Source organism: Syngnathus floridae, chromosome 20, assembly GCF_059516105.1.
Source record: "Syngnathus floridae isolate MCC-2025c chromosome 20, RoL_Sflo_1.0, whole genome shotgun sequence".
Taxonomy (NCBI): domain Eukaryota; kingdom Metazoa; phylum Chordata; class Actinopteri; order Syngnathiformes; family Syngnathidae; genus Syngnathus; species Syngnathus floridae.
This window is the reverse complement of record NC_142432.1, coordinates 7,389,176-7,401,862: the sequence shown is the minus strand read 5'-3', so window position 1 is coordinate 7,401,862 and position 12,687 is coordinate 7,389,176. Positions and strand designations below refer to the sequence as shown.

Here is a 12,687-nt window from a genome sequence, read left to right as displayed (position 1 = left end):
AAAAAAACAAAAACAAGAACCAGTGAGTGAGATCCGCTGCAGGTGGGGAGGCCAAACCCGAACCGTGTCGACTCAAGTATTCAGATTGTTCCTCTAGCACCACCCAGTGGCGACAGGTGGAAAATTAGGACACTTTCTAAGGCCAGAAAATAACTTTCACACCTACTTGTGTGAATCTTTTAAAAGTATGTCAGCCTGGAGTTGTTGAAGAACCAAGACCACAAAATGGCAACCAGTGTCAGAGTATTTTGTGTGTGTGCAAGATTTGTTTATTCGAAGGAGCACGAGGTGGCGTCCAGATGCTCGCCACCGCAACACAACGATGTGAGAAGACGGCAACATGCCAAGAGTCTGTGCAAATAGTGCATTTGGTGGAGGACACGCACACACACGCAACATGCAGGGCAATAGCAACGTTCACTTGCTGGGAACAGAAAAATTAAGAGAAGTGGGGTAGGGCGAAGAGGAAAAGAGGAAGAGAAAAAGGAGAAGAGAAAGAAGAGGAGTAGAAGATGGTGGAGAATGGAGACAAGGAGAAAGACAAAGAGAATAGGAAGGGTAAAAGAAAGGTGAGGAAAAAAAAAGGAAGAGGAGGAACGAGAACATGAGTACAAAGGGGAGGAGATAGAGAAGTAGAGAAAGGAGAAGAATGTGCGATCATTTCATATGACAAACATGCTGAGCACAAACACGAAAGCCACAGAGCCGGAAACATGCTCGTCACAGATTGATGACATCACCCGTGGTTGGATGACATCCTTGTGAGTGGGGGTAGCAGGGCATTAGCCAGTCAGTGCAGCATGTGGGACGGTTCCCGTGACGAGATCATCGCGTCGGGGTTAAGGCGACGGCTGGAATGTTTTCCCAGAGGACTGACGACTTCCTGTGGGCCGGCTTAACAGTCGGTGCACGTTTGGCACTTTGGGAACATGCGAGGAGGCCGAGGAGACGCTAGTGTCTTTTGCTGTTGTCAGTCTAGTTCATGAGGATCGATGGGGGGGGTGAAGTGATGTTCCTGCAAGTCCCACCAAAAAGGCCTCAGGTCCAAACCTCCATGGGCATCATGGCCTCCTTGGAGCCAATGGGAGGTAGGAGGTTCTGCTCGGAAAGGAACTGCAGAGGAAACTGCACCACAAAGCCCCGGATCTTCTTGAGCTCCTCCTGAGCTCGGGCCGGGTCCTCCTGGTCCAGCCCCGGCTTGCTCAGGTAGTTCTCAAGCTCCTGGAGGTTGCGCACGTCGCTGGACGGGAGACAGCGGAACACCTGCTCAGGCAACACAACAACCGACATGTCATCATCTTAGAAAATTCCCCAATTTCAAAAATATTTTGTACCTTCTGGTAGATGGTCGCATTTCGAGCACATATGCTCATCCAGACCTCCTTGTAGAAATGATCGCTGATTGGGTCCGACACATCAATGCTGGTGTCGGTGTGCGCGCCCAATATCGTTCTGACAGACAGACCGACAGAAGGGATAACATCATCAGAAGGCAGATCACATGGTCAAAAGTTCCATTCCTTTTCTATAACATTGGGCTCATAGGGGGGAAACATAAGGAGCTTTGTCCCAAAACTTATGGAACAGGAAATAACAATGTCTGCCGCATCTGTCATACTTGAAGCACTCGATGCGAAGCTGCAGCGCGAAGCGTCCTGCCTGATACTCCATCCCGTCCATGAACGACGGCACCATCTCCGAGTCCTCCACGATGACGGCCACCTCGCTGTCCCGCTTTCCCAGCATGCTGCGGTCGTTGATGTTAGCCGAGCCTGCGGGTCGTGCACCGGTTAGCCGAGTCAGCGCTGGCGGCAGCGGCGTGTCTGCGAGCTTACCGATGATGACGGTGTTGTCGTCAGCGATGAGCATCTTGCTGTGCACGTAGATGAGCTCTGTCACCTGCTTGCCCTCCAGCTCGGCGTGCGTCCTCAAGCCGGCAATGGAGATATAGTTCATCCACTGGTCATCCACTGCAGCATCACAACAACAATGTCCCATTCAAAATTCAGATTTTAAAATTATATATATATATATATATATATATATATATGTATTTTTTTTTTTCCAGACAAAAGAGAATGAAAATTGTATCGTTAAACCGAAATATAAAAACAGCCACTAGCTTAAGGCTAACATACAAAGTAAAACACCATAGTCAAGCTAAGGGAATTAGCATTTAGCACATCAGACTTCCTGTCAGGTGACTTACTTTCTCTTTTGAGCTGTGAGATGATGGAGTGCTCGCCTCTGTTCATGGTCCTGCGTAGGACAGAACATGAGCAAAGAGAGGACCTGAAAGGAATCACACACCTACGCACACACGCACACACACACACTTACACATGCACACACACGCACACACTCACCTACCTGTAGTTAAAGTGCATGATGGCCTGGATGGCACTTCCTCCCCCGGTGCTGATGTCTCCTTCAAAGCCTGGGAGCAGAGGCGTGACTACATACACGCGGTACTTTTGCCCTTCCCTGAAAGACGAAAACAAATCAGCTTCTTAATACACGAAATATCAAAGTCAAAGTCAAAGTCAAAGTCAGCTTTATTGTCAATTTCTCCACATGCCAAAGACACACAAAGAAACCGAAATTTCGTTCCCCCTATCCCACGGTGACAAGACATGGCTCACAACAGACAAACAAGTAAACAAGTATAACAAAAGCGTGCTGAATAAATAATGAATAAATACACAACAAATAAATAAATAAATAAAAGGAGCAAAAAAAAAAAAAGGAGCAAGTGCGCGTACAGCAGACATTCCCGAAAATAGCGCAACAGTGCCGCACGGTACGCAGAAGAATATTACATCAAAGCTATAAAAAGGTAATAAACACATATTCAGCGACAAGATTAAAATCACGCATAACCTGTGCGCTTTGATGATTCGTTCGGCGATGGTGTCGCCGATCTTGTTGAAGACATGTCTGTTGTCTGCGCAGCTGATGAAGAACTGATTCTGGAAGGAAACCCGCAAAACACACACCATTGTAAAATAATATCTGTGTTGCCACTGGCAATGGTGACAACTTTACAACGCCTAAACTTAGGCTTAAAACATTTATTTGAGTGAAAAAACGTTCTACCTCGATGTAGATGAAATGCTGGCTGTTCTCAATAACCTTCACGTACGCATTGTGGATGGACTCTTCGTGGTACTTGATGCCCGCTGACCAGTCAGACGCCGAGCGTAGGATCTGAGCAGGCAGTAAGTCAATCAATCGAATATCAAAATGCTTGTGAAGTTGTTTCTTAAGGATGGAAGACAAAATGGCGGCCAACCTGAACTTTGGTGTTGATACATCCGGGGACTTGGTAGCGCTGATATCCGGTGGTGGTGTGCGACTTGGGCAGGAGGTACGGGAAGGATAGCATACGATATTTGGGCTTGACGATCTGACGAGAAACACTCCACGTCAAACCATATGGCCGAGGAATTCATCGATTTTCAGCGAGAATTTTTCAAGCTGGCCGGACCTTGGTGAAGTTCCATCGCTGTATGAAGTGTCTGGCCACGTCGCGTGCTGCCTTGCCATGAACCACTGACGAGATGTCGTGCCAGGGCATCCTGGGAGTCACGTGACGGTCGATAAAATCTAGAAGACCAAAAAAGATAATTGGGTGGACAGATTGCGCAAACTGTCTGAGGGGAACCCCAGAAAGAGCAACATTTAATTAAAGCAGTGTCACAAAAAAGCTAACATGCTAAAAAAATACTATACAAATGGTCCGGTTTACCGTCAAAGGGTTTGTCCAGTTCGATCCAGTCCTTGTGCACAAAGTTGCAGTAATCTTTGCCGTGCCAGAAGCGCGTGTCTCCGCACAGGTCGTCCTGGGCCGACTGCAGGTTAGGCGCCGCCTCGCTCCCTGAAACGCGGCAAAGACGTCCAAGCGTGCATGAGCAAGTGTTTGGATGTGTGAGAGGGTTTTTTTTAACTAACATTTTATTGTGTGTGTTTTATTGGCATACGGCACCTAGTACTGTCAAGTCTGGGTCAATTTCATCGTCGCTGTCGGCGTGGGCCAGTCCATGTTTCTGCAGGTGGCGCTTGAAGCTCATCCTCGCCCGCTTCATTCTGCTCTGACCTTTGATCTTGGGCTGCACCACCACGTCATCGGCCGAGAAGGCGGCGTTCCCGTAGCCGCCGCTGCTGCCGTTAGCTTGGGCAGCTAAGTTAGCGGACGACGCCTCGGCCTAAGACAATGACAAAATATTGAATGTGACAATTCTGCAAAATGGACGGCGCAACAATGTGAGGCCACCTGCTCCGTTTGCGAGAAGGTGACGCTCCCCACGTCGGTGAGTCGGTGTTCTCGGTCGTCCCAGCGACCATACGCCAGGTCAATCCCGCCCACGAAGGCCACCGATTGGTCGATGACCACGATCTTCTCGTGATGAGCCCACAGGTAAACGGCGGACGAAACGTGAGCGGGGTGACGCATCACCTGTGCGACAACCGGGGTCACGAGAGACACAAAAAAAAAAACGGACACACGCTCACCTTGATGCTGGGGTGAAGGTGGCGTAGCGTTTGCTTGCTGTATCCCGAGTTGATCCCCAGCGCCAGCTCCACTTCCTTGTAGAGCATGACGTAGATGTGCACGCCTTGTTGCTGTTGGCAAAGCGTCACCGCCGAGGTCACGATTGGAATTCCCGCCACCAGACCCCGCCTGCCACCACACTCACCGCTTTACGTCGCAGCAGGTGGTCCAAACGCCAGCGGTTGCCCTCCACGATGGGCCTCTTCAGGAAGATCTCTGGACTCAACCTGACATCACACACACACACACGGAGTGAGGAGTTGGGTGTATGTGTCGTAGTCTCAGATGGTAACTGATCTCCTCAAACACAAATGTTCCGCGAGATGTGACCACCGAGTGAACTCAGTGGACTCCACACGCATGCACGCATGCACGCACGCACGCACGGACACACATACACTTACACACACATACACACACACACTAGAACTCACCACCAGTCTGTGATGAAGATTTCTTCTTTGGCCTCCTCGAGAGCATTGGCCACATCTTCCATGTATGATTTCCCATTCACGTACCTGGACAGAAAGACACACAAAAATGCACAGTATAACTGGATAAAATCACTTTTCAAACTTTCTCATTTTTCAAAATGCACACACACACACACACACACACACACACACACACACACACACACACACACACACACACACACACACACACACACACACTTATGCATCTCACAGATGGTATAGTGTTGCCCAGCAGGGGGACAGGTGACAGACAACAGAGGCTCACTTTCCCCCCACTTTGTGTCGTGTTACGTTAGTGAAAACACACACACACACACACACTCATAAACGCACACACACCCATTTAATTTTCCAGATGGAAGCTCTGGCTCCTTTCGAAGCGTTTCACAACAAAGGTGAAATAGAAGTGAAGTGAATGACAAGGCGGTTGCCGTGGTTACCATTTGGCAGGGATGTTCTCCTCCTGCCTAGCGAAGGAGCCGAAGCGATGGTCGGTGAGGAAGGCAGCACCGTGCTTCCGCACGAAGCCCTCGATGGACTGCCCCCACCAACGGGCGTGTCGGTAGCTGCTGCACTTGAGCACGAGGGACCTGGACAAACACATGTGGTTGGTTGCCTTCACGTTGGACTTGGTCGTGTTACGTTCAGCACGCTAGCTGACTCGTACATAGACCTTCAAGTTAACCTTATCAAACCTAAGGAATGAATGCTTTAGCTTTTTTTCCTGATGGGTGTGGCGGTGCTGACCTGGACAGACTGTCGACGCGCACGCCGTGCTGCGTGTCCGTGTCCTTGGAGTCCATCTTGACGTCGAACTCCTTGTCGAACAACATCACGAAGGAAATGGCGCCCGAGTCGGGTTTCATGTACAGCAGGAATGAGTCCTTCACCACAAGCCACCTACATATGAACAAAGAAAATGACATTCAAAAGGTACATAGATGCTAACTGTTAGCATTGGGGATTTGTGATTTAGCGTCCATGCTGACCGTTTGGACCAGCGGTAACACATCTTGCTCTGACCACAGCAGTTGAGTCCGGGGATTCGATGGCCGCCGGATCTCTTCAGAACCATTCCTTCTCTACGAGCACACACACACAACAATTGAGCGAATTAGAAATTGTGTGTTAACTACAAAATGTCAAGATTGGCCGATCCAAATCACTTACAAGCCTTTCGGACCCAAATCGTGGATGAATGACAGCTGGCTGACCTCAATGAACTCCACCTGACAACAACAACAAAAACAAAAACCGGGCAGAGCGGAGCATAAGTGACCACACGTTCTATGTCAACACAAAGTTCAGCAGCTGCTTACCATGCCGTGATAGTTGCGATACGTTGGCATCATGAGGAGCTTGTTGAGGTAATCTTCCAGTTGTTTCTGGACAAAAAGCAGCAGAGGAACATCAACGTTAGCTAATGTCAACTGGGAGCAAGCCCCCCACCCCTTATTGACGGACCTTGCGGCTTGACACTTGCTCCTCCCTGACAAGCTCATCTCCTCCTCCTCGGGGCAGATTGGGGATGTCCCTAACCTCCCCTGAGGCTGTTCGCCTCCTGATGGTGTGACTGGGAAAAAAAAAAAAAAACCATCAGTTATGTGGAAGTCTATGTCTATACAGATCAGATATGTACATGGGGTGTGAAACATTTTCTGATCCAAATGATTTTTGTCACTACATTCCTGTCGCTACGTACTGGCGCGTGGGCAGCGGCAGGTTGAGGACAGCCTTGTACGTCTTCAAGTCTCTGTGAAGATCCTGGAAGTGCTTCTCCTTCTTCTTCACCAACCACTTGAACTCACCGTGTTTCATCTCAATCTTGTAGACCGCCGGCATGGACTGAAACATCACGCATTGCGCACCAAGGACACGTTAACAGATTAAAGTTGGGGGCTTGCGTTAGATGACTGCTTGGACTTGGTTGGCACCTTGCTGACGCTTCTCTGCTGGCTGACGTTGAAGCGGTCCTGGGCTGAGGTGAAGCGTTCCACCTCCAGGATCTTGGCGGTGATGGGATAGGACAGGAAGGCCGACTTGCAGTCCTTGAAGCCCACTGTGTTGTACACCGCCAGGAAGGGCAGCCCCTCCCCTGTAATGATATCAAACTTAAAGTAGCACTGGGCTGTAAAGGACTGTCTCAGAAAATTAGAATATTGCGATAAAGTTCTTTATTTCCTGTAATGCAATTAAAACAAACAAAAATGTCATACATTCTGGATTCATTGCATATATATACTGAAATATTGCAAGCCATTTGTTATTCTAATATTGCTGATTATGGCATACAGCTTAAGAAAACTCAAATATCCTATCTCAAAATATTAGAATATCATGAAAAAGTATACTAGTAGGGTATACAACTAATCACTTGAATTGTCTAATTAACTCAAAACACCTGCAAGGGTTTCCTGAGCCTTGAAAAACACTCAGCTTGGTTCAGTAAACTAAATCACAAGTATGGGGGAAGACTTCTGATCTGACTGCTCTCCAGAGGACCATCATTGACACCCTCAATCAGGAGGGTAAGACACAAAAAGAAAGCTGTTCACAGAGTGCAGTTTCAAAGCACATCCACAAAAAGTCTGTTGGAAGGGGGAAATGTGGCAGGAAACGCTGCACAACCAAGAGAGATGACCGCAGCCTTAACAGCATTGAGAAGAAGAGTCGCTTCCAGAATTTGGGGGAGCTTCAAAAACAGTGGACTGAACCTGGAGTCCAAGTATCAAAAGCCACTGTTCACAGACGTGTCCGGGAAATGGGCTAAAATAGCCGTATTCCCATGGTCAAGCCACTTGTACTGACCATGGCATTACTGTCTTCAATTGGCCTGCCAATTCCCCTGACCTGAACCCCATAGAGAATTTGTGGGGTATTGCGAAGAAGAAGCTGAAAGACACCAAAGCCAACAATGCAAATGAGCTAAAGGCCGCTATTGAAGCATCCTGGGCATCCATAACACCTCAGCAATGCCACAGGCTGATTGCCTCCATGCCACGCCACATTGATGCAGTAATCCGTGCAAAAGGATTCCCTTTGCATTAATGGACATTTTCAAATGTTTGATTTTGTTTTGCTGTTATGAGTGTTTTTTTTTTTACTTGGTCTGAGGAAATATTCTAATATTTTGAGATAGGATATTTGAGTTTTCTTAAGCTGTATGCCATAATCAGCAATATTAAAAATAATAAAAGGCTTGCAGTATTTCACTTGATTTGTAATCAATACGGTATGTATGACATTTTTCTTTTTTTAATTGCATTACAGAAAATAAAGAACTTTCTCACAATATTCAAAATTTTCTGAGACAGTCTTGTATATCGGACGCAATTGGTCTACGAGAAGTTGGACCCACCTGGCTGTCCGGGCTCGTTGGTGGAGAATCCGCCGGTGCTGCTGCTGTCGCCTGTGTCGAGCTCGCGGGCGTCCAACGTCTCCATGATGCCGCTCATGTCGCTGGCGACCAGTTGCAGCGTGCTGGAGGTCGGCTGGGTTTGACCCAACATGGCTAACGCTTAGCTGGGAGCCCGAGGCTCACCTGGAGGGACAGGTATGGATGGTGAGGAAACACTTGGACAATCGCAATTCATTGCATTACAGATTTTTTTTATGATTCACTACAAAGGTCAACTTTGCTAGCTAGCCGTCATCGTACACCACAGCGGCTAATGCTGTAGCCACAAATCAGTACTTTCTTATACTCCCACTTCCAAAGATTTATGACACTTTTAACAATACAGCTCAAATGGTTAATTTGAGTGAAGTTTGTTCGGAAAACTCACTCCATTCCTTTCCTAAATATGGTCAGCAAACATTTGCTTTCAAGGATAATATACGATCCAGACAGCGTTGACAGCAGTTTAGCACTCATGTTAATTGGGAACACACACACACGCACGCACACATAGCGACAAAGCTGAGGCTGCTACAGAACGCATCATCATCACCATCATTGCGCTATCACACACACACACACGCACGACACACGCACACGCACGACACACGCGCGCGCGCGCGCGCGCACACACACACACACACACACACACACACACACACACACACACACACACACACACACACACACACACACACACATATATATATATATATATATATATATATATATATATATATATACTGGCATTCACTGACCTGAAGAAAGACCATCCTCATCCTCACCTTGTGTACTCCCTCTTCACTCTTTAACGCAAGCCCGCGCACACATACGTATACACACACAGATATACACACACAGACAGACAGACGGCGTGTGAGGTGGTCAAGCAGAGTAGTGCGGCGTGCAGAGGAGAGAAACCTGACTGGGCAGGAAAGAGACGCCATTGGCCTGTCAGGCTGTCTGAGTGTGCTGGACAGCCAATGAGAGGCCAGCAGGGTTGGAATGTGGTCAATCTACCTGCATGTGTGCGTGTGTGTGTGTGTGTGCGTGCATGCGTGCGTGTATCTGTGATGGGCAGGAATGATGGCCAACTTTTTCTTCACATAGCACTAAAACTATTTCGCACATAAGTGTCATGAGCAAGTTCACACGATTACTTTCAGATGGACGAATAGGACGAACCAGAAGCAGAGTGGCCTGGCCACTGACTCATTGTTGACATTGCACATGATGAGCAGAATCGAAATCCCATATGTATCAAGTTTCGCATTGAAATGTCTTTGTGATGAAATGCATATATAAATATATATTAAAAAGCTAATATTGGCTGATAAAATCGGTCAAAGCCCTAATACGTATTCACATGACTCTTTTTAGCAAAACTAAATAGGTGCCAAGCATTTAGTTTATAATATTTGAATACGTCTAAAGATCAATAAAGCTTAGTTGATGTTTAAAAACAGATACAATTCATTGGATACAATCGACAACACAATAGGTAGGCTTTCGATTTACTTTGTGAGCAACGCGTACGCAATAAAAGCTGTGACGTCAACTCAAGAATGCGACAATCGATTATGTCCGCAGATCAATAAAAACATTGTTTACCGACGCTGTGATCTTTCTTTATCTCCTAATCATGTCAGGTAAACCACAAAGAGATAAGTAATCAAGGGGAAAAAAGCGTTCTCATCTGACTTTGCCTTTGGGCACAGCAACAGACTCATATCGGCTGACCGATTAATCGAGTTTAAACCGCAAGATTGTCATTTATTGACATAATGTGAAATGATTTCCGATGACTTCTTCCAATTATTGTCCATGAAACACAAATGGAAGTTTAGTGCGTGCACACAACACACATCCTGCCCGAGTGTTGATGTCAAGGTGAAAGGTCAGCTTGTCGCATCTTGTCACTCATCATGAGGTGGGGCTAATCTGACGGCAAAAAAATGCCAGGAAAACAAACCGGCCGCACAAGCACCACATTGACGAGCGCTAAGTGAAACATATGTCAGGAATTCAGCGGCGAGCGCATCACCCGAAAAGAGCAAAACATGGCCGTCCTACCGATTGTCTTGATTTTGTATTTTGATTGTATTCTCGCTCAAGGGTTGGAAAGTTGACAAGAGTGCGAGATCCTATTTGGCCAAGCATCACTGTGGCAAGAGTCACGACCGGAATTTCACGCTCAACATGTTTGAAAAGTTGGTCAGGTTGATTGTTCTTTTGTAGCATCTGCTTCTGACTTGTTTCAGTGAGGTCTCACACAGGTCGAACTTTGTTAACAACAACAACATGGCGGAGCAACGCCAACATAAATTGCCGCCATTAAAGATTCACAAGCTACTCTCTGTCCATTACATCGACGGCTGATGATTATTGATAAAAGGCTGCACCTCTCACGTGCTCACCTTGAGTACTAAGTGCACAGTAGGGTGGCCACTTAAAGCACACACATGCACACCCACAAAGTCAATCTTGCAGTCACACACAATCACACACACATGCACACACATGATTTAGCTGTACATAACAAAAGCAGCACCAAACCCAGTCTGACATCCAATCAATGTTCATTCAAGAGAACAAGCTGCAGTGGAAGAGCAGGTCTCTCACACACACACACCTTCTTTCCTCACACTTCCTGTGGGCAGCCTTTCAACACAAACCAACCAAGAGGAGCTTGTCAAAATACCAACGGCGTCATTTTAAGAATGTAAATGCCGTCGAGACAGTCTGGAAGAAGGGATTATAAAAGTAGAGTAATGGCGCTACCTTTGTATTTGTTACGCGGCAACTACAGCTCCCACGGTGAACTTGTAGAGCATCTTAACTTCTGTTTATTTCAGACATATTTGGTCCAGATGTATGTGGTTACTATGGCAACGGCTTTCGGAATTCAGGTTTGCAGTCCAAAGTTTGCCAGTCTTTTCCTTTATACTTAACTTTATCAGTGCCACAACTCATATAACTTAGCAATGCATTATCAAGGTTGCTCACTAGCAATTTGCAGATCAATGTGGGATAAATTTTAGACACTTGTGGTCATAATCGACTACACATTCCAACAGCACTAAAAAAATAAGTCATCCCAACACAGACCTGACGAAATAAAAGAAAAAACGTGCTCATTTCCAGTCAAGAGGAGGAAGTGCGGTGGAGGAAAAAACAGAAGCTGATCACGTGCTTGTCATCCAATCGAGACCCCCACCATCACCACAGCCACTAGCAGCAGCATCCCCTGACTTGCCGCCCACACCGGAAGAGCAGGCTCCGCGGTGATGCTCGTGCACGGTGATTAATTGACGCTCGCGCACAAATGCAAACTTTGGCCAAATCATACCCACGCGCGACACGTTCAGAGCTACAGTTTAAGATTTACACGTGCACACGCAAGCGCACACATCTCGGATGCAGAAGCAGCTTACGTCTTACCTCCTCCAGAAGAGAAGAAACTGCTTGAATGAGCTTCAGCGCGTGAGGTAGACGTGAAGCCTACGCCTCACTCAATAGATTCGCCGCACCGGCACTTCCTAGGGCTTCAAAATAAAAGTACACGGAATAAACACGTTCACACCATTACTGGCGTCGGGTTTTATTTTGAAAGCACAAGAAGTTATCCAGCCCACAAATGACATCTTTCACCCGTTGTAATGCAAAATACATAAAATACAGTGGATTTATAAATAAACTCTGCATTTTTTAACAGAAGCGTTTTATTTTGAAAACGGGCATATGAGCGATGGAAAGTGTTTAAATACTTACATGTAAACGGTCCCAAAAAAATACATTTATTTTAATAAATCAAACTGACACGAGTACGTAATCTAGTTACATTTATTTTAATATTTTCAGTCATTGCTTACATGTCAAACAAAGTTAACCAGTTATTTAAAGAAAAATCCGCCTGAAAATAAATACTGCCAATAGTAGTTTATATTTATATAGCATTTATCATATCGAATGTAATGCATTAACATACATATTAATTTATCAACAAACAAAAAAGGCACCTTCAAAATAAACCTCTCAAAATACCTCAAAGAAGTCATCAGCAGCACGGTGTGCTTTGTAGCGTACCGACGACGTCCGCCCGCATTTTGTGACACCTCCTTGAAAGCAAACAGGTACCGTGTACCTACGTCGCTTTATGGCGCACGTCACAGGCAACGCACACACGCAGGCGGAGAAAACAGGAACAGTCTGCATTCCAAAGCAGCTCGACATTCCGGATCCTGCTGCCCGGGAAATGAGAA

At 46.5% G+C, this 12,687-nt stretch overlaps 1 protein-coding gene across 1 annotated transcript; it reads right to left on the bottom strand.

Moving 5' to 3' along the window:
• Nucleotides 1-238: 238 nt before the first annotated feature.
• Nucleotides 239-12,622, bottom strand: LOC148381131 (phospholipase D1-like). The gene is made up of 27 exons (XM_088364074.1): nt 12,470-12,622; nt 11,867-11,970; nt 8,387-8,569; nt 6,963-7,123; nt 6,731-6,873; nt 6,493-6,601; nt 6,348-6,413; nt 6,199-6,257; nt 6,018-6,110; nt 5,776-5,928; nt 5,469-5,618; nt 4,987-5,070; nt 4,698-4,779; nt 4,513-4,623; nt 4,274-4,456; nt 3,986-4,205; nt 3,749-3,877; nt 3,488-3,606; nt 3,293-3,406; nt 3,097-3,207; nt 2,881-2,969; nt 2,371-2,484; nt 2,210-2,259; nt 1,836-1,970; nt 1,619-1,772; nt 1,335-1,452; nt 239-1,263 (listed from the first exon to the last, which is right to left on the bottom strand). Exons 3-27 carry the CDS (start codon nt 8,535-8,537, stop codon nt 1,039-1,041), a joined length of 3,123 nt encoding a protein of 1,040 aa, XP_088220200.1. The 5' UTR covers nt 8,538-8,569; nt 11,867-11,970; nt 12,470-12,622; the 3' UTR covers nt 239-1,038.
• Nucleotides 12,623-12,687: the final 65 nt, after the last annotated feature.

Coding starts and splice junctions, on each gene's coding strand:
- LOC148381131 (XM_088364074.1), bottom strand. CDS start 8,537: ATGTTGGGTCAAACCCAGCCGACCTCCAGCACGCTGCAACTGGTCGCC. Junction 6,414..6,492: donor AGCAAGTGTCAAGCCGCAAG/GTCCGTCAATAA, acceptor CTTTTTGTCCAG/AAACAACTGGAAGATTACCT. Junction 2,970..3,096: donor AGCATTTCATCTACATCGAG/GTAGAACGTTTT, acceptor GTTTCCTTCCAG/AATCAGTTCTTCATCAGCTG.